Source organism: Haemaphysalis longicornis, unplaced genomic scaffold, assembly GCF_048455015.1.
Source record: "Haemaphysalis longicornis isolate Haplotype H1 unplaced genomic scaffold, Haemaphysalis longicornis Haplotype H1 scaffold_9, whole genome shotgun sequence".
Lineage (NCBI taxonomy): Eukaryota > Metazoa > Arthropoda > Arachnida > Ixodida > Ixodidae > Haemaphysalis > Haemaphysalis longicornis.
Genome location: NW_027526460.1, coordinates 96408048 through 96429753, shown reverse-complemented (window position 1 = coordinate 96429753; position 21706 = coordinate 96408048). Strand labels below are relative to the sequence as shown.

Genomic DNA, 21706 nt, shown 5'->3' with positions numbered 1-21706 from the left:
CGGATCCTCCAAGCCAGGCACGGATTTAGAGAAATGCCCAAGTCTCATAACCTCTCTCATTTCTTTCGCCACCCCGTTACCTTTGTTGTTCTAATAGATAGCTTCTACCACGGCCCGTCTAGTAGCGCTCGCGAGCCGCAAAATTTTTGTTGCTGACACACAGAAGAGACGAAAAACAGCGGGTTACTTGAGAAAGGGGGAAAATAGTGTGTGGAAGCCACCTATAAAGAGTATCTTTTAATCAGTAGACGAGGCTCGAAAAGTTACTGAAGCTGGGAGGCTTCTAATATAAGTGTTTCGAGAATTTATAAATGTTAAACTCAAGCGGCCCTGACCACGAAAGCAGATATAGCAAGGGCCGTTTCATCAATGCCGACAATAAGGTAACTGTGCAGACCGTGAGAAATCTCCTCGGGGCGTGTTTCAATACATTGTGCGCGTGGATTGACCAGCATATTCAAACACAATGGAAAAGGCAAAATCCAAGAGCAGGACAGGTTCATTTGAACGTTGAGAGATGAATAAACATTTGACGCCTGCAAATTTCTGTTAGCTTTCCCGTACTGTTGATGCACTATTACCTCAGAATAAATGCCTAAAATCAAAATATAAGCATGCAAATAGAGGATACATTGATTCTGAAATCATCGTATCGCTCGTAAAACACGAAAATATCATGCCGACGACGCTCTTGCACACTGCAACTTGAAGCTGCAGCGCTAAGGGGCGATCTTTTCAGTGGAGATATTGCGCGCCAAGGCCTCACAGGGCTTATGTAGTTTATTTTAAAAATAACACTAAAATGCTTAGAATTTCTTTTTCGCGATTTTGGGGATGAACAATGGCGCCCGTCTAGCCATTTCCCCCCAGACGAGTTGAAACTTGGTACACGACATTAGAATGAATACAATAGCGCGCAATCCCAGAATCTCAATTTATGCCGAAGTGAATCTTTCATATTGACACATGTCCATTCGCTATCACTTTACTATGTTTTTAGAACTTAAATCTAGTGTTATGCGTCCTTCATTTTATTTCCTTTTTTTCTTGTTTTGTAGGGTTTGTGCGATGCCACTTGTATAAAGCAGGCGTCCCGAACCAATAAATCGTCTCGCTGCGAGTTAGCGCAGGTGTCTGTCCCCGTTTTTCCAGACTCGTCTGACGCGCTGTTGTTTCCATGCCCCGTATCTCCCCGAACTCATGCACGTTTGACGTGGTGGATACAAAGCCTAAACGTGCCTGACGCAGCATTTACCACATGCCATACGCTTGCCCTGCAGAATAAACGGTTAAGCGCCATGAGCACGAGAAAATTCAGTGATGTATTCATCATCATCATACTCATCGTAGTAATCCTCATCTGCCACAGTAAAATCACCGCTGCCGATAACCAGACACCAACAACCTGGGCTGAATGTAATGGATGGCTTTGTTCAAAAGTCCCTGTTGCTGTTGTGTGATATGGAGCAACGGTAGAGTAGGGTGGTTCAAATAAAGCTTCGGAAACAAAAAAAAAGAACCCAGATCCACCCCTCGTCAAATCTTCATCATCATCACCAGCCTATCTACGCCCATTGCAGGGCAAACGGGCCTCTCACATTAATCTCCAGTTCTTCATCATACAAAAGAAAACCATCTTCCTGGTTATTTATGGGAACTAAATCTGGTGTGCTTTAATCCGATCATCCGTCTTCCACGTGTTTACAATCAACCACTGCCCACACCTTCGTCGCAACCGAGTAGCGGGATCAGGCGAACATAAACTCCCACATGGTCTTTTCCGGAGATTCACCTTACGAAAAAGACCATCGCTCCCAGCCCCACCCTACAACACTCCGCGCTTCGGAAGAGCTGTTACGCCACACTCGCGCCCCCACCGCGCCCCCCTCTCATCTCTCCGGCGCCTGCTCGTCTGCTATCGCTCTCGTATCACGCCTACACGGAGCACACACCGATAGCGCGTGGCCTAAACAGAAAGAAAAGACAATCACCGATAATAAAAAAAGGAACCGGAGACTGGGAGATACGAGTGCATTAAAAACAAGAGCCGGGAAGTGGGCACCCGGCGTTGTGTAAACAAACCTACGCACAAGCCATAGCGCTATGCTCATGTGACCCCGCGAGGTCACGGCGCAGCCACGGGGCGAATAGAAGACAAGAGCGAACGAGACAGCCTCGCCCGGAACACGAGAACTCGCAGTAAAAGTGTGGGGTACACGGGCGCCCCAGACCTGCACTATGGTGGCCTAGCCACCAGACCTGCACGGAGGCGCTAATCACGGGCGGAAGCGACGGCTACGGCGGCCGCCGCGTGATCGAGCAGTGCGTGTGTGTTATGCACAAGGTTACATGCGAGCAGCGGCTGGTCACTCACCTCTTCCCGGTTTCGGTTGTTGCGAAATCGCAGCGTGTCCCTCTGGCGAAGCTGCGAAAGGAGAGGAGGCAGAGGGGTGAGAAGAGAGACGACAGTGACAATCGATTAACAACGACCCGCATCGTTTCCGTTACGCGATGTCGTTGGTAATAATACACGGAGTCAGACATAAATGGCTCGGACAATTGCCGGAAATGAAATAAACAGTAGGCGCAGTGGTGGTGACGGGAGGAACGGGGGGCGAAGGATACAAAACGAACAAAAAGCACGATAACGTACATATATAGATAGAAACAGCACTGGCACTTGAAGGACGCCACTGTTTCGATAGCACAAACACGCCACTGCGATAAAAATATGTACATGGCTTTACAAACGTGGGCAACGGGTCAACAGTGCAGCTTGGAGGAGAAATGGGAATTTGTGAGTAAACCCCCTAATCCCACAGACAGGCACGGGGGAGGGGGGGGGGGGGCTGTATTTACAACTTCCAAATAGCTACGGCTATTCGGAATTTGTAATTAATGGAATTAATTGCCGCAGGTTAATTCTCACCAGATTTACTTGACGTCAGAGTTCACAATCTTTTTTCTAAAGCGACTTCACAACCCACGGCCTATCCCGCCTACTCAAGGGGCCCACCTGTCACTCTGTTAGAACTCCAATATAAATTCTAAGACGTCTGAGTCTGTAAACACCCCTACCCACTACTCTCGCTTCCCCTATTTGACCTGGAGTCCTCCTGCCCAAATAAAAGATCTCTCTCTCTCTCTCTCTCTCTCTCTCTCTCTCTCTCTCTCTCTCTCTCTCTCTCTCTCTCTCTGTTATTCTTCTCGTAAAGTAAACTCTGCGGCTCGGATATGCAGCCAGGCAGTTAGGCGTATTTTTTACACGGCTTTGGTGGTCACTAAAGCATGAAACCTAGCTCCCACAGCCCCGAAAAACAACACCAAACTACCCCCCCCCTCCCCCCCCCCCCCCCCCCCTCTGCCCGCCTCCTCCGCGCGTCTGACTTCTCCAAGAACTTTTAACCCACAAGACGAAAATGGTCTGCACGTCACCAGAACCTGAATTTAAAATAGAGGTTCTGGACATATTAGGAGAAATTAAGGAGAAGAAATGGACCTGGGCAGGGCATCTAATGCGAAGTTAAGATAACCGTTGGTCATGAAGGGTAACAGAGTGGATCCCTAGAGAAGGCAAGCGTTGCAGGGGTCGGCAGAAAGTTAGATGGGCAGATGAGATCAAGAAGTTTGCGGGGATAAATTGGTCGCAGTTAGCACAGGACCGGGGTAATTGGAGATTAATGGGAGAGGCCTTTGCCCTGCAGTGGGCGTGGACAGGCTGATGATGATGACAAACATTAAAACTGAATCTGCTATGGTTTCTTCTCTTTGTGCGACTCCCAAAGGTGCTTTCTTTGCTTATAAACAAGCAAAGATGTCGTGCTGTCATTGAATTACTCTCCGTTTAATCGTACCGCAGTGTAAGACGCCACCAGGCGTGAGGAAGGCAGCGCTGCTGTCTAATAAACGCGACCACGAAAGCGACCTAAATTCGTCGAGCGCTTCCGTAAACGCCAGTCAGTGCGCCCCACCAGAGTTTGCAACTCCCGGCCGTGGTTGATTTGTGACACCGCAAATTGCGCGGCTTTTGTACCACGTGGGGGCGACACTTTTCCTTTTTTATTATAATACGGCCGCACCCGCGGAGTATCACACAACTGTAAACAGGGAGCATCATTATGGCGATATCCACCGTCAACTTGCCACTTATTTTAAATGTCCCTTTTTAATGACACGGACGAACTCTGAAAAATCCTCCAGTGCGAAACTTCTTGCGACAGTTATGCATGCCTGTGTATATATGGTGAACCTTGAGTCTGACGGCGCGCCAGAAATTCGCCTATGCGGTTTCTAATATTTCGCCTTAATGAAAATAACGGCTTCCCCTTGTCTCAACCTGCCGTCTATAGTATTCAGTAAACGAAGTATTCACTGGTATCTGAGCATCTCGGGCGAATATTGCAGCCAGTGCCGGATTAGGAAACTTTGGGGCCCAGGGCTACTGCGTCCTTGGGGCCCTAATGATGATGATGATGATTATGACGACGATGATGATAACGATTCCGCTTTAATATGCGAAGATTTTCGAAGCCCACGTTATGCTCTCTGATCAGTGGTAAATTATACATAATTTAACGCTTTCCGGAAACTAATTTCTTGGCTTGACGCCTAGTATTATAGAACCGATTTTATAAGGCGTAAAAGTTAGTATGGTTTGATTGCCGGTGCGTCACATATTCACATTTAATCGAAGCGCCGTGTCGGCCTGCACACGCCATGGTACAGAAGAGTATTTTCTTCCAAGACGCATATTTCATTAAGCCTGTAAGGTTTTAGTCTTATTGTAAAGTTCTCCACCTGCATATGCGGGAGGGCTCAAAGTCCGCGCAGGCAGCTGTCACTCACAGACATCTGCCAAACAGTTAGCCGCCACGGCTTACGGGCCAAGCTCCTGTAGGTTACTCAAAGAGACGAGAAAGCACGCGGCGCCTTTGAAGGAGGTTGGGGGAGGGTAAAGGGGGGGGGGGGGGGGGGGGGCTCAGACGTGTCGCGCAACGCAACCTCCCTATCGCAGCACGATTAGCACAAAGACGATAAGCAGAAAAATGTCGCTTTTTGGGCTGGGGAGCGGTCCGCTTCGTGCGTGGGTTTGCGCATGGCCGTCGAACTTTCAGCGGCGATGAACTCCTGTTGCGCAGCTGTGATGGTCTTGCTAGTCGGCAAGCCGTTACACATTAACGGGTCCCCTTTGGGTTGGAGAGCGACAGGTGAGCACGAGAGATGGAATCACACAACAGTTTAATAGGGATATAATGTCTCTGCTCGCTCCCGCGCTGCTGCTCCCGTTGGTGCCGCGCAACAGTTCCAGCATGTCAGTAGTTCGTTGTCGATCGGTCGGGTCGTTGTTCGGTCGTAACTGGCAGTGGAAACACGCTGAAACTTCTCGTCTAGATTCGGGGTCTACGACGGAGGCAAGTATGGGTGGACCTCTCGTTTTCTAGTCCTCAACACGTCTGCCGCATCCACTGTTTTCCCGCGCTCCTTCGGGGGTTCCTCTCAACCCATTGGCTTTTTTTCCCAAAGGTTTTGGCGCTTCGGCTTCCCGTTCTTTTATTTTTCTGATCGGCATTAACCTGCTATAGCACAGCTGGTGCAGGGTTGTTCCCGTTTTTATTTAGGTTGCTTTTATCTTTGAAGGGAACATTAATTTTTTTTTCCATTTTTTTTTTCTCCTGCCGCCGCGCCCCAGCGGGACCAGATGTGCGGGCCGCCCTTTGGTCCGTGTCGTCCGGCGGCTCATTCCAAAGCGAAAAGTGCCCACTGGGACAAACAGCTTACCGTCCCCGAGTCGCGGTGGAGGTCCGTTTTCAAGACGGCATCGAAGGGGCCGCACGCAGGATGCGTTTTTAAGTGGACACAGCCTTCGTCATCCCGAAAGGAAATAGACGTTGTTGCTTTGTTTGGCGTCCACGCTTCGAACTCTTCACACCGCCTAGGCCTGCTGATTCCTCAGCTCGAAGGGAGCCGCTAGGGTCGGGCTGGCCCGGCGGCGTCTGTGTCCACACGGAGTGGCGCCTAGAGACGCTACGAATGGAGTCGCGCGGACATTTCGCTTCGGCAACGCTTGTTGCTCAGACAGCCTGCAGAGGCTACAGCACAGAGACGCGGGCTGAAGCCGAACGACCCCGCGAGTGGCCTACACAAACTTTGAACATTTCAATAACCATATGTGCGCTGACCATTCAGCGAGAGATATCTAACCGATATCAATGACGCTTATGCGATTCAACTGATCCACTAGCTTTATTAAACGGGTCGTCATCGCAATGGCCTTCATTGTCAAGCGCTAAACATTGAAATTTTTGGCAGAAACTGTGCATGAGCCCGTATGGCAGTGCTTAAGTTGTCAATAATTACATATAACGTCCCTCAGGCTTAAACAATTTACAGTGTTCTTCGGACATTATTTCATTATTCGCATGTCTGACCCTTTCTTATACCGAAACGTGCTCGCGCCGCAACGTCCGCGTACCTAGATGTCCGTGTACGGAAAAGACCACCGAAACGTCCTGTGCCGAAAAAGACCGGAGCCGAGCTCGGGGCCTTTTGTAAGTGGCTTCTTAGGTCCGGTCAAGCTGTGTACCCATGACTTTTGGTCCAAGACGTTTTCTCATAAACCTCGGGAAAACAAGGAAGAGGAGTAGGAATAACTAAATTAAATTGAAATGGACTCGAAGGTTGTCAACCATAACGTGAGGGGCCCCCCACTCCTCCCCACACCTGTCAGCTTCGGTGTGAAGGTGAGGTTGAAGCTCCTACGCAGCGAGCACACTCAAGATATATATATATATATATATATATATATATATATATATATATATATATATATATATATATATATATATATATATATATATATATATATATAAATTTTTTTTTATTTTTTTTCATATGATCGAGCGGGGCCCCTGACAGATGGGGGCACGGGGCTGCAACCCCCGTAGCCCCCCGTTAATCCGGCCCTGATTGCACCGAACTGTGAAGGGTAATGAAATTCTGCACGTCGCGCGGTGACAAATCTGGGTAGCTGCGTTTTTTAGGCAAACAGTTCGACATGCACGCAACTGTGGACGGGAATGCGACTGATGAATTCATGCGGGGTCAATCACGCATTCATTTTGCTCGCCTAAAAACCCCTCACGTGCACGGATATCTCAGTGCCAGGAATGAGTTCGTGCACCTGGAGTAGGACATACCTTCCAAACGTACATAGCTGTTGCGGCGTGCATCACTAAACCGTTTCTATCTGCCACGCAGCGTTAAGGTGTCCGCACTTCAGCGTCACAAGTCATGTCTTCGAGTGCAGACGCAGTCTAGGATTTTTCCAGCCATCACAGGAACAGCGAACCAGATTTCGTGCAGACCTCGAAATAGCCGTGACATGGCGGCGGACAGCACTGAACTAAGTTCAGCTGATGTAACCATAAGGCCCACTCTCACTCTCTCCGTATTGTCCCGCCATGCAAAACGAGTGCTGCTGTATAAACAAGAACAAACAAGCAAACAAACAACGGACACCTACCCGTTGCAGCGCCTGGTCTCCGGTCACGTGACCTTCCCTGACGGCGAGCACCAGCTGAAGGCACCTCTCGTCGTTCAGAAGCTCCTCCTCCATGCCGGGCTGCTGGAGTCCTGACGACGGAACTGCCGACACTGCTGGGAAGATGAGAGGAAGGAGACGCAGAGGGGAATTAGCAAGCGGTATGTACCGTGTACCTACACTTCACAATTGAGTACTCTTCCCCTTCCCACACTCGCCATTTTATAACGGCATAAAAATCGAGTGTTTACAAGTCCGAAATTTTCTCATCGGCAAATGAGATCCAGTGCACGATGGCCGTGCCAACAATGTCGGCATATCAGTTCGGCAATCGATGGGACACTAATGATTTCGCATTCACAACATCATGAGGAGTGCTTAATTAAAGGGGTCCTGAAATACCTTCCGCCGATGCATGGATGTACATGTACCCAAATAAAGCAACGTATTTGCAATCTCCTCCCGCAAGAATTTTGTTAAAGCGATGAGTATTAGCTGAGAAATCGTAAATCAAAAACCGCGAATTATCGTCGCTCCGCGTTTCCTCCTCCTTTCGACTTACTCTCCGTCGTTGACGGCGCGAGAGCCTTGCCTCCCATGATGCTGCGCTCCGCAGCGGTGACGTACTTCCGCTATTGCGCTGCTCAAAGTGTCGTCTGCTACGGGCAAGCTTTGTTGACACCATGAATCCCGCACTCCGCTCAAGGCTGGAAAAGCGAACGAAAAATCTGGCCGCATGTATGCGGCGGCCTGGCCTTGCCCTTTCGCGGTGTACGTTGCTGGCGGCACATGACTTTTTATCGGCGGCGAACTCGCAGCCGCACGGGGAGGGTCGTGCGCTCGTTCCCTTGATGAACCGCGCACTGTTTATCCAAAAAGCGCCGTATCAGATGTGGCCCCGCTGGTGCCGGGTCTTATTTTGCGGCGGTGGTAATTCCTGCCGGCGGCATGTGAAAAAGTCATAGTATGTTAAACCGATACAGAACCCGTGCACAAAATGCTTCAATCATGCGACCAGTTTAGCTTGGGGCGACGCGTGGTGGAGAGCGGCAACGTTGCCAAAACATGCTCCGTCGCGGCTCTGAGCTTTCTAGCGCTGGAGCGAGCGCCATTTCTTTAACAATCTCAAACATCGGTTGCCTTGGCAACAAGGCACAAACCACTCCAGAAGTCAGTTACGGTTGCGTGATCCCAGTTCAGCTTGGGGCCCCACTTCGCGACATGTGGGCACTGCAGGCGTACCACTCACTCCCATTGGGAAGTGCGAGATGCGTTTGGCATTACAAGAGGCGATGGTGTGTGTGTTGTGGACGCCTTTGTTTCGCGATGAAATGCGACGTTGTGCTTCTGCGGGTGGATAGTGCTTCCTATGGTCTGGATTGTCTTTCTCGAGCGACGTACGACTCAACCTCGCATGGGGTATGTACAGTGTGCGTGGGTAAAAGCCATCGGCTTGTGCGCCAGAGTTAAGTGACTTGCTGTTCGTTCCCGCAAACCGCGCGCGAGGTGAGTACCGAATTTACGACGGGCAGGAAGCAACCCATCCTCTGTCAATCGTGGTTCAGACTTTCAACGCATGTTGTGACGTTGTGTTCGTTAGAAACGCATCTCTGGATTGTTTTGAAGTTGATTGATTGATTGTGGGGTTTAACGCGCCGACGCAACGCAGGCGATGAGGCGCGCCGTAGTGGAGGGCTCCGGATTAATTTTGACCACCAGGGGATCTTTATCGTGCGCCGAAATCTCGTACACACGGGCGTTTTTGCTTTTCGCCTCCATCAGAAAAGCGGCCGCCGCGGCCGGGAATCGAACCCGCGACTTCGTGCTCAGCAGCGCAACGCCTTAGCCACTGAGCCACCGCGGCGGGTTTGTTTTGAAGTTGAATGAAATGTATGCATCAAACCCGGGCATTCGGCTTAGGGCGTTCTCTGCGATTGCACGAAAGAAGTGCCACGGGGCTTCAGCGCTTTCTTTATGGAACGTACTCAGGTAAGAGAATATCCATGTCGTGTTATGGCCATGTTGCATTCAATACAAACGGTTAAGCGTTTGTTTTACATTTGTTTCGTTTGTCGTAAAATGTCCAAGCACTCCGGCACCCCGCTGGCAGATCAGCCGGCGAGCCGACGCTGAGCAGACGACTCATCTCTTTGCCGGAAGTGCGTGAAAAAGCCGCCCAATAGCAGGATGTCTAGCTCATGACGAACATCTGGGAATCGATGATGTAGACATGTGAAGATGGCGGCGTCCAAAAACACGAAGGAAAGGGTGAGAAAAAAACGACAAACTTTGCAACAAAAGTGTGAGCTTTCCGCTGCGCGTAAAAGAGTAATACTTGGCACAGAGGACGTTGACGACCCAATCTAACGGTTGCACTAGTTCATTTAGTGTGCTCAAAATGCCTTTCAGGGCCCCTTTAAATTCTCTTTTAACCTTGTTTGGGATATTTTAGCATTTCAACAAGCACTCACACGCACACGACAGTTTTTAGGGCACAACGTTGAAGACGAATTCCTTGAATTGGCCGCCCCACAGTCCGTAAACACTGCCTCAATAGAGAGTTTTAGCAGCCCGTCCGTTCCGTCGTGTACGGGGTTACCGAGTTGACCGGGACCCGTCTGGGCACTTGGGCATTCGTCGCGGTAGGGGGATTAGCCTTCGCCATGTACGCGCCTCCTCGCCCTTCCTCGTAAGCATTCTTTGGCGACTCACCCCCGCCCTCCCAGACATTTTTCTGTCCGTCCTTCATGTGCGACACGACGAGTGGGAAGAGATTTAACAAAAGGCCCTGGAGATTTTTAACAATCAAAGGCCGTTTATCCAACAGTGCCCAGTCAAAGCGTCTTGGGGCCTTCAAGGCAAACATACGTGGAGGTGAATGTGCAAATATGAGTCTCTGGAAATGATTCTTGCGCACTATCTGACGCTCCAATTCGGGAGCTACTACTATTTCTTTTCCATCTTGGACGCGGGAAGTAAGTGAGCTGCTAGCTCACAATGCGCAGGCAGCAAGTGCCTCGAGGGAAGCTTAACACACACACGTGGCCTTTTCCGTGTTCGAATTCAGCGGCTCAACTTGACCGAGAGTTCACTTCTCGTATGCACCATTTTCCTTGCTAGAGGTGGGCGCCGCCATTTGCTTTTTCTGACCAGACGCTAGCGCCGTCTATGAAGCGACCGCCGAAACGTCCGCGCTGGGCTGTTAAGTGCGCCGTTCATTGCGTGCGTCTGCTCGGTATCCGTGCATTACCGAGTGAACCGTAGTGGTTTGGCGTTAAGTTAGCGGTTGCAGTGCTTGTGTGTGTGTGTGTGTGTTCTGTTTTGTTTTCATCATCTGCGGACGGATTTTAGGTCCTAATTTGCTGCCAGAGCGGGAAATTCCGACCCCGGCTGTTGAGACCAGCAGCAGTAGCAGTGTGGTGGTGGTGCCGGTGGTGCTCCTCAGTTCCGCGATGCAAGCGTACCGGTATGGCACCGACTGACACAGAAATCAATATCGGGAAGTAAATGCGTGTTTTCAATGCCACCGTGTTTGTGATGTTCACCGATTAGTCATGTTTACGGAAGCGCGGACGTCGAATTCGGAGCGCGCACAGCCTATGTGGGTCGCGCTGATCCGCGCTCGCGATGGACTTACGACGAGGTACGCTGTTGACATTGCAACGCAATACAATCTTTCCTAACTAGACTTATGGCATGACGGTTACTGACGAAACGAAATTACCAGGGCTGATAAATAACACGACCGCAAAGCCAGTGAAATTACTATTCGAAGGTTGAGCAGAAGGATCGACATTTGGGCGAGTTAATATTGGTTGACCGTGATCGCGATCATGAGTGGCCTAACTCTGCGCAGCGCATGCGGCCTGTCGCTCGGAGCCCACCTTTGTGAAACCGCTGCTTGCACCACAAATGCTTTACGCGATCAGCAGTAACTGTTTTGTAATTGTAGTACTTTAGATCCCGTGACAACGCAAAAGGATTGGACGCTTTTCCTTTGACCGCGTTGTGAACAGGTTGAGCTATTTTCCAAATGCAGCGTTCACGCGTATCTCGAGCTGCGTTTCCACATTGGGCTGCCTGCTTATCCTGCTATCGACCAGCAGTGTGCGATGGAGAAAGTTATCCTTTCATATCGTTTGGCAGTGTAATGCGTTGGCCTGAAAAAAGTTTTATTTTATTTTTTTTTATTTAGTACATACTGGAGTCCTCTAAGGACCAAGCAGGAGGGCAGAAGGGAAAGTTACATGTATCGCATGGTAGCGGTGAATACATATCAATTACCATGCTTTGGTCACACACACGAAAAGTATAAATATATAAACAAATACACACACATACATACATTTATACACACATTTTCAGGTAGGAAGTAACGGCAAAACCATTTTAAGCAAAAACCGTTGCTCAGTGCAAAACTCATTGTAAACTAAAAAGTTGCAACGATCACTCTATGTCTCTAAGTCAAGCAAAACAAAACCATTGTACAATAGAGCTCGTACATTAAGAGACCACCCTAAATGTTTCAACTTCAAAGAAACAAAAGGATCAAACAAATACGCAGTGTTCCCAACAAGCAATGAAACCCACTAATAAAACATCCTCAACCATTCAAGAGCTACACAGAAACTAGAAAAGCACCAGCAATCAGTGGGCAAACCTTGACACAAAGATGATAATTATTCTAGGGCAGCAAACACCTTCGCTGAAAAATCGGCCGCAGTTCGCGCAGAGAAAACCGAACTCGGTAATGCATTCCACTCCGCAATTGTAAACAAAACGCCATGATTTTAAAGGTTAGATTAGATGAAAAGGGGATTGTTTAATGCCAATCGGCCGTAATGACCAAACAATACATGGTCAAAATTAACCCGCAGCCCTCCACTACGGCGCGCCTCATCACCCATGAAGCGTCGGGGCGTTAAACAGCATAATGAATGAATCAATCAATCAACCAACCAATCAATGCTGTATTGTACAGGATAAAGTTGCTTCTAACATTTCAGGGAGTTCCATTCCCTGTCGCAGCTTTGCGTGTGATAAATGAATTTTGCTCCGTCTGCTTGCCGTCCAAGTGCACCCAACAAACCCTGGAGTTGGTCGTTGCGATTTATCAACGGAATCTACCGATATCTCAACTCGGTGTGCGCTGGGAAGCGATGCCGCCCGCAACCGCACTGCATTTTCTCCAAGCAGTGCCGTGCACATGCGTGCTGTCAGCGACTGTTTCTCGCTTTCTCTGCTTGTCCAACAACCCACCACCGCGCAGTGCTGACCAAGCGACGTTTGGGCCTTGAACGGCATCGCATCATTGGCTAAAACAGTTGAAAGTTCCGCAAAAACTAAGCACACGGTGCGAAATACTCCTGAACTACGCAGCGGCGCACACCGCGCCGAGCGATGTTAGCAGCTCAGCGCGCTCAGGCAACGCTGGTCGCCCGCCGAGAGAACTGGTTTGAGAGTATTTTCCTCCTTTCCCGGCTGCTTATGGAAAATGGTGTATAGGCGGTATTCGTTGAGAAGTTTAGCGGTTAATTTCTTTGCTTGGCAACGCTGGAAACGGCCACCGACATGGCCGATGCGCCACGGACGCGGTGCTGCGTGGGCCACTGCAGCCGCACGCCGAAGAAAAACAGAACACCGGCGTGCGTCATCTGCTCCGTAACAATCCGATTCTAAACGGTGGCGTCAACAGAGATATTAATGGCACTCACATTGAACTCGAGGCAATACTTTGCGTTCGGCCAGGCACAGTTTGTAACGTGAAACACAGCCATGTGTTCCACAGTCGTGCTGAGCATGGACAAGTACCGCCATCCCGCGGAGTACGATGGCGTGCGAGTGACGGCGCACTCGCACGGTTGCATGGAGGAGAAGAGGAGTGCCTGATCTGCGGGCCGTGCGCAGAACGTCGCCTAGCAACAGACGCTTGGCCACAGATATGGCGGCGCACACTTGGTTGCCTGCATGCATTCCACGCCAGTGAATACTGGCTATACTGCCGAAAAAAGACGCTCGACCCGGTCGGCATGAACCGGTAGATCATTCTGCTATACCTCCGGAACTCGATACCTCAGAGTCAACGTTTTGTTGCAGGGTATCAAAAGGAGCGCCGGGTCTCAAAATAGCGAAAAACGACCTTGCCATTTTCATTAGTCCAGAGAAAAAAGAAACAGAAATTATACGCTTGCTGTCACATTCCGTCTTCCTTTTGTATGTACGTCCGTTTCCGTACGCACAAGAACGCACGCACACGCGTCTGCACAGGCGCACATTTAAGACCCTCATAGCGGTCAAAATTAATCCGGAGCTCTCCACTACGGCGCGCCTCATAGCCCAGGTGTATTGATTGATTGATTGTAGGGTTTAACGTGCCGACGCAACGCAGGCGATGAGGCGAGCCGTAGTGGAGGGCTCCGGATTAATTTTGACCAGCGGCGGGGATCTAACGTGCGCCGAAATCTCATACACACGGGCGTTTTTGCTTTTCGCCTCCATCAGAAAAGCGGCCGCCGCTGCTGGGAATTGAACCCGGGTCCTCGTGCTCAGCAGAACAACGCCTTGGCCACCGCGGCGGGTTTCGCCCAGGCGTAGCTTTGGCGCGTTAATCTCCAAAATGAATCAATTAACACGCACACACACAAAATACGCATACGTGCGAGCGCGCGCGCGTTTTAGCAAGCCAGTTTTAGAGAAGAGAGAGAGAAACTGTATTGGTCTTCTTTGCTGAGCATAACCACCCGAAAGGGAGGTTGCCGGTGGGTGCTTCGTCAGAAGACGGCCATGGGAGCCCGTGGTCCTTGGCGCAGCCTTCCGCCAGCTGGACGTCCGCAACTTGTACTTTGGGGACAGAGCTCAGCAGCGCGGCCTACCACTATTCGTAATTAGTGATGTGAAATCCGGGGTTGATGGGCTGGCGTTTGCGATTGCCGGCCCAAACAACGTGCGCAAGTGAGGCGACTGATAGTCCGCACCATTTGCACGTGTCACATGTCCTTCTATGTACTGTCGATGGCATAGGGAGGCAAAGCAGCCTTCGTCAGGCTATTGTCCTCTTGTAAGCGATCCGTGAGCTGCCGGAAGTTTCTGACGACTCAGCCTATAGTGTTAGGTAGTTCCCATTATGTCCAGAGCCAATCCCTCCACCCCGTGTGAGACGGGACTGTGACGGCTCATGTTCGTTTTTAAAAGACTTCGGTAGGTGGTTGGCCCCAAGAAACTGCGCATGTCGCCATACTGGTACCGTGTCATCCGGCCGGCGCCACCAATGTCTGGAACCGGCTCTAAAAGACACTAGCGCGGGTTCTAATCTTGTACAGGGCGTATTAGTCCAGTGTATGTGTGTGCGGATGTGTGCATTGAACTTCTAAGAATCGGCGGGATTACAAACAGGACACCCGTCTGTGGTCCTCCCGAAAAACGGTCCAGCGCGTGCCACACAGGGACGGTGTCACCGGGCCAGCAATGGGAATTTCGAGAGCCTACGCGGACAGACCAGAGAGTTGGGAGGCGCCAATGCCTCACCTTGCAGAGGGCATCTTGGTACCGTCTTTAAGACGCCACTCGAACCCCCACGATAAGAACTCTTTTTGTGGCAGCCTCACATTTCCGGCGGACACGAAGGGACAGTGGTCAATGACGGCGTGGGAGGGGGGGGGGAGGGGGAGGAGGAGTGGAAGAGAAAGACGAAAGGTATTAAAAGAGGAGGCCGGCCAGTGGGGAGGGCGGAGAGAGAACTCGGGACAGCGATCCGGGGAGCGGACGACACGAGTCGCGAGAAGCGCTAAGCAGAAGACAGGGGAGATTTGGGCTCCGGAGTTTAGCCATCGCTCCAGTGCGGCGTCTGACCCCCGCCTCCACATTTAGCCAATCGACGTCCAGCCACAGTTAGAGCCCGCGCAGCAGCAGCCTCATCGCGTCAGACTTCTGCCCTTCGTTCGAGCCTGATCCGGAGCAGCCTCATCGCGGCGTGCGCGCCGCCTCTTCGTACGAGCCCCAGCCAAAGCAGCCTCATCGCGCAAGGCCCTTCATTCGAGCCCGAGCCACAGCGCCGTGACCGAGGCGGACTCCACGCTCAAGCCCGCAGCAGCTTGGTTGCGGCGAACGTCCGGCCCTTCCGTGCCGCATCACGCTGAAGCCGCCCAGCGACGCCGAGTCGTAAGCAAGATCGAGCCAGTTGATCCTACTAAATACTATGTAAAGGCTTCCCTGTATCTGTGCCTCCATCTCGTCAAGCCCAGTGTGGACCCAGGGTCACTTTGAGAATCCCGACCATCACAGGACCTGTTCAGACTCGAGGTCAGCCTGGTTGCAGAATTCTCGGGCTGCCTCGTGTGCCATTTCGTCCGCCGGGAGGGACGAGTGCGCAGGTGTCCAAATCAGGCGACTTGTCTTGTTGTTGTCTCAGAGCGGGTATATGCGTCGCTGCCGTAGAAACTCTCCCTCCGTAGTTTTGCAGAGCGGTCTTAGAATCTGGTAAAATGATGCTGGCCCGTATACCCGTGACGGCGAGTGCGATGGCCACTTGTTTTCTCGCATCTGGGCGGGACGTGGTGATTGAACAAGAGGGTATCGCATTGCCTTGATGGAAACCACCACTACCGTTACCGCGATTCAGCCAGAGTAGCATCGCCGTGTCTGCGTGCAGCGGACCTCTGAATTACAGTGGCATTGCTTTTGTACCGCCATGGCCTTAGCTTGTTTGCGCTACCGGTGATGCGATGGATGCATGTCGCGGGGGATCGGTGCCACACTGATGTGTACCCGGATTTCCCGATTAAAGTGGTCGTGCGTCCCATAAGTTTCATACTAATATATACTAGAGGGAAATGTGGCGCCACTGTCCGAACTTCGCTTCAGCGAGCGTTCCGTCGTGTATCGGGCACGCACGTTCCACTTGTCCTTGGCATGGCTCATGAAAAGGCTGAAAAGTTGCTTCTGGCTGCAAGAAAGCAGCAATATTAGTGTAGAAGAATAATCAAATTTGTTTCATTACTAATAAATTGAACCTTCAAAAAGATTTATTTGTAAGGAATTACTTAGAAGCTTCATGCAACATGAACAATAAAAAGATGTGACCCTTTTTTGTTGATTTTGGCTTCCAGATAAAAAAGAAGCCTTGTGGCTAGCCAAGTAGGCGAGGAACGTCGCTAGCTGCAATTAAAGGGACACTGAAGTGAATTTGTCAAGCTTGCACTGCGTAGACTGGCTCAAATTAGCACACTTTTCATCGTTTATCCGGTTGACAAATCGGTAATTATTTTACACAGCGCGAAAGAAGAAAAACTACTATGCGCGGTTTGCGGCGGCCGCACCAACTAACGCTGTGACGTTGCGAGGAGGGAGCACCGTGATTGGACGATGCCCAACGTTAGCAATTAAACAAGTTTCGGTTTCGGTTTCGGTTCTGTAAAACACAACCGATGGCGTTGTTGGATGGGCATTCTCAATATCTCAGTAATCATCGTACCGCGCTTCTGCCATGTTGTCGGCTGTAAAATGCGTACGATAAGCCTCCCAGGACGGCTTGGAATCGTAGCATTCACTAGCCGAGGCCTACGCAGTGCATGAACGCCCTCCGCGTCCGCGCAGACGCTCAGATGTCATGCGCTTTTCCCCCATATTTGTAGCTTGCCTCACTCATGCCTGTATCGTAAAAAGCGTGTTCGCACCAGGCCAAGGGTCTGTTGATTGTGGCCTGTGCCCACTGTCCGCAATCAATCGGTGCTTATGGCAACAGCACGCCAACGAGAACTCGCTAGCGCGCCAGTGCCAGCCTGCGCGTGTTCTGTGAACTAGTTCGTGGAGCAATGAACGTTGCGTCCCAAAAAAAGGTGAACTCAGTATAGAAAACATCGGCGGAGAACGAAAAAGTTAACCTATAAAAAAAGAAAGCACGTACCCGCGGGGATTCGAACTCGCGACTTGCAAAACAATTGCGACGACATACCAAGCGCTCCAGCCAACTCGGCCACGGGGCGGGCTCTGTTGACCCTGGTAATATAAGGTACATATTGTATAACCACTTTACACTTTTATTTAGTTTCGGCATTTCAAGCAGCTTAGGTGACTATTTGTTGTTTTGCGCTCGTGCAGTAAGCATCCCCCAAGTTTCCACAATATATCACGTCTAGTAATTGCATTTCTTAGACGGAAAAGCGTTCGCAGATGCGTAGTCGTGCTGCTGACCGCTGTGCTTGTTCGCCCAGCGCAAAAAAGTGCTTCCCGCACCCTAGTTTTACGCTGTACGGTAAAAATATCAGTTGATTTTATTTCCTTAGTACCTATATTGACTTCGCTGACTTTTCTCACGCCTTCAAGAGGCCTTATATTTTCCTACTGGCGTACCAGTCAGCGAAGCGTCGCATGTGCGCTTGTGCAGCGCTTGTGTGAAGCAACCTTGACTTGGAGCTAGATACGGTGTACAAACTAACCAAATAAAGAAAGGCACATTCTTCCATTCACAAACGTGTCCTGGCTTTGTTTCAACTGAGCGAACGAATTGCGACGACCCGTCGGCGGCCGGCTGACGAAACGCTGGGCCGACTGATTCTGTCTGAAAGCCGGGGAGTCGTGCAGTAGCGCAGCCAGTTGCGAGCTCGGCTCCCCCCCGAAGTCACACGAAAACGCCACAGAAAATGGGCGAGCGTAAAGAGAGGAGGACAGCATTTTCGAATTAATTTTTCTACTAAATAAAATCGCGTAAACGCGCCCAGAGTGGTCGAAACATGGCCTGGGTACTCCGGACTACAATTTGCGCTATTAATCCCGCAATGTTTACATATCACTTCAGTGTCCCTTTAAGGCGCCCACGACGGCCCGCGATTGCAGCGCCATATTTCCCGTTAGTATATATTAGTATGAAACTATATATATGTTGAGTCCACTTTGATGGGCGTAAGGAGTGCGCAGGGATCCTAGGATGGTTCTCCCGGTGATAGTATCTGTTAACGGGTTGTATTTGGCCGTATGTTGGGCTTCGATGAGCTCGTCCAAAATGTTATCGATGCCCATCTCAGCCAGCCGGTCTGTGGCTGCGCTGATAGGGGTGCCGACTGCTGCCTTGGTGGCTTTTTGATTAGTTCCATTAATGTTTTCTATCTCCACTCTTCTGAGCTTGAGATACGGGGTGACGTACGTAATTCTGCTGATAACAAAGGTCCGCGCGGGACGAACCGAGGAAGTTGTGCTCCTTGGGGCCATGCTGTTTGTTTGCGATCCCGGTGATCAACCTGCTAATCTGGGCAGCAGCATTGCTCAGTGCTTGAACGTTTACTGTGTTGGTGCCTTTCTCGTAGATACGCAGACCCAGGATGCGAATGCAGTCAGTTTTAAGGATGACAGTTCCTTGGGGGAACACCTGAATCTCTGGAGCAGATAATGACCTTCTTCCCGGCAATGATGGGTTGTACAGAAGGATCTCTGATTTCTGCGTGGAACAGGCCAAACCTGCACCGTGCACGTATGTATGTACAACATAAGAGGCCGCTTGCAGGTTGTTCTGTATCTCCTCGACACTACCACCTAGTACCTACTCTCCACACCGTGATGTCATCGGCGTACAAGCTGAGCTGGGCGTTGGGGATCTGGTCGAGCAAAGGAGGCAGCCCGAGCATGGCAACATTGAAAAGAAAGGGGGAGAGCACGGAGCCTTGTGGTGTCTCTCTGCTGGCCGGGCTTATGGAGTCCGATTTGATGCCCTGGACGTTTAGTTGAGGGGTACTTTGCGAAAGGAAGTCCGCGATGTACGTATATGTCTTGGCCCCAATGTTAAGGTCGTCTAGATTGATAAGTATAGTAGCATTGCTCACGCAATCAAACCCCTTAGTCAGATCCAGCCCCATGACGACCCGCGCATCGAAAGGGGATGCGTCAGGATTTTCAATTACCTGATGTTGCAGCTGCAGCACCGCATCCTGTGCAGATAAGCCGGGTCTGAATTCTACCATGACGGTATATGTGCTGGTAGCTAGTAGCGTGCCAAGACATGGTGTTAGTGAGATGGGCATAACATTTTCCCATTTGAGCTCTTTGCCCGTCTTCGGGATGAGGGTGACCAAGGCATGTTTCCATACAGAAGGGAGCTTACTTCTGTCCCACACATTGTTCAGGTAATCGGTGAGCGCTGCTATGGATGAGTCGCCGAGGTTTGCGATCAGCTTATTAGTGATGTCATCGGTTCCGGGCGCGGACCCTACACGGGGGAACCTAACTCAGCGCTGTCACTAAAGCCGAGGTGTATGACGTCATCACCAAGTCAGTTTTAAGGGAGTAGCGACCGGTGACGAGGACTGAACCTGAGTGCACACGCAGGCACGCACGCGCGCAGTGTTTTGAGTCAATTCCGTTCTTTCCCAGTTCCGTCCGAGTAAAGCGCAGGCTCACGTGAAAGCAATTTTTAGCAACCAAAACCTCATATTTCCCCAGCCAGAAAAAGAAGAATCAGCCTTGAAACGCAATACAGCTGTTTTGCCTTTCGGTTGCGGGTGGCAATACTCGTGTCACCGGGTGACGTCGCTCTACGCATAGTAAATACCCGGGGGGTTCGTGCATGTTTGTACACACGCTTCAGTCTTGCGCCACATCACGTGACAGAAATGAAGCCGCGCCATTACACAGAACAAAAGCAGAAAGTAACGCTTCGCGTTATAAAACAAACAGAGGTGCGGCCCATTTTCGAGACGGCAAACTAATCCGGTCGAAAGTTGCCGACGGCTTACACAGGGTGACTCCAACAGCTGATAAGGCACGAATTCGGGTTTAAGTAATGAGTAGATCAGATGATAAACAGGAAACTGAGTGTTCCCGCTGGCTGCGAAAACACACTAGCACTGAGCTGTGTACAGCCGCGCAGCCATCACGAACGCACTGAGAGTCACGCACACGATTTTTAATTTTAGAGTTCTATTTCCCGTGTATATATATATATATATATATATATATATATATATATATATATATATATATATATATATATATATAGCTTTCCTGTAACCTTTTTTTTTTTTGTCACTGGAGAAAATGTTGCACACCGCACTGTCACCATCAGGCGTGTTAATGTGCGCTTAGGAGCCGTTGTGAATGAAGCACGGATTGTGCTGCTTCAAGCCGAACAACAAAACAGTTGTGAGCGGGTTTAGGCAGTTCTCTCGCCTCTGAAGCTGCGGTGTCACGGCCCGCCGCGGTGGCTCTGTGGCTAAGGAGTTGCGCTGCTGAGCACGAGATCGCGGATTCGATTACCGGCCGCGGCGGCCGCTTTTCTGATGGAGGCGAAAAACAAAAACGCCCGTGTGTACGAGATTTCGGCGCGCATTAAAGGTCCCCAGGTGGTCGAAATTAATCCGGAGCCCTCCAGTACAGCGCGCCTCATCGCCTGCACAGCGTCGGCGCGTTAAACCTCACAATCAATCAATCAACCAATCAATCAATCAATCAATCAATCAATCAATCAATCAATCAATCAATCAATCAATCAATCAATCAACCAATCAATCAATCAATCAATCAATCAATCAATCAATCAATCAATCAATCAATCAATGCGGTGTAACGTAAGTATCACAGTTGCCTTCAAGTGATAACCAGGTTTTAGCGAAACTATGAAGTAAGCATCGAAACGGTCAGCAAAAGACGGCTTTAACGACTACACTTAGACCCCTGCTGAATGAAAAATGGAAACCTTAAACACATACAGTTAAAAGCGTACAAAGAGTTTAATCACGTACGTGGTGTACTTAAGTCTAAAAGAAATATTTTGGGAGAATTGCCGCCCTGCATTGTACAGGTTACTTCAAACTATCTTAGTTTCATTTTCCTTTGCCACATAGGCGGTGCAGCAGCTTAGATATCGCCAAATTAATACTGAAACACCTGTATTCCGAATGACCTAATCAATCTTGCGACATTAGACGGCTCATAATAGGATTCCGGATAACAAATAGAAGTGATAACGCCTTGCTCAACGCGCATAAATTTAACTCGCGATGTGACCCCCTAAATAATTCAATATGGTGAGGGCGCAAAGACATAAAAGTTTGATTGTACTTCCCCACGTAGTTTTTTTATCGCGGTAATATAAGACAAACTTTCCGTCCTGTAGTTTAAACCTTCAAAACTGCCTCTGACTATCGCCGGAAATACGTCACCTTCCTCCGACACGCGGCCAGT

General features: G+C 50.1%; 1 protein-coding gene across 1 annotated transcript in view; it reads right to left on the bottom strand.

The window, feature by feature from the left end:
- Positions 1-21706, bottom strand: part of LOC144151725 (uncharacterized) — a gene marked incomplete in the record, with an annotated part of 363083 nt that overhangs the window by 87993 nt on the left and 253384 nt on the right. Inside the window, 2 exon segments of the mRNA XM_077682846.1 lie at positions 2375-2425; positions 7523-7656. Of these exon segments, the coding sequence (XP_077538972.1) occupies positions 2375-2425; positions 7523-7656 (185 nt within the window).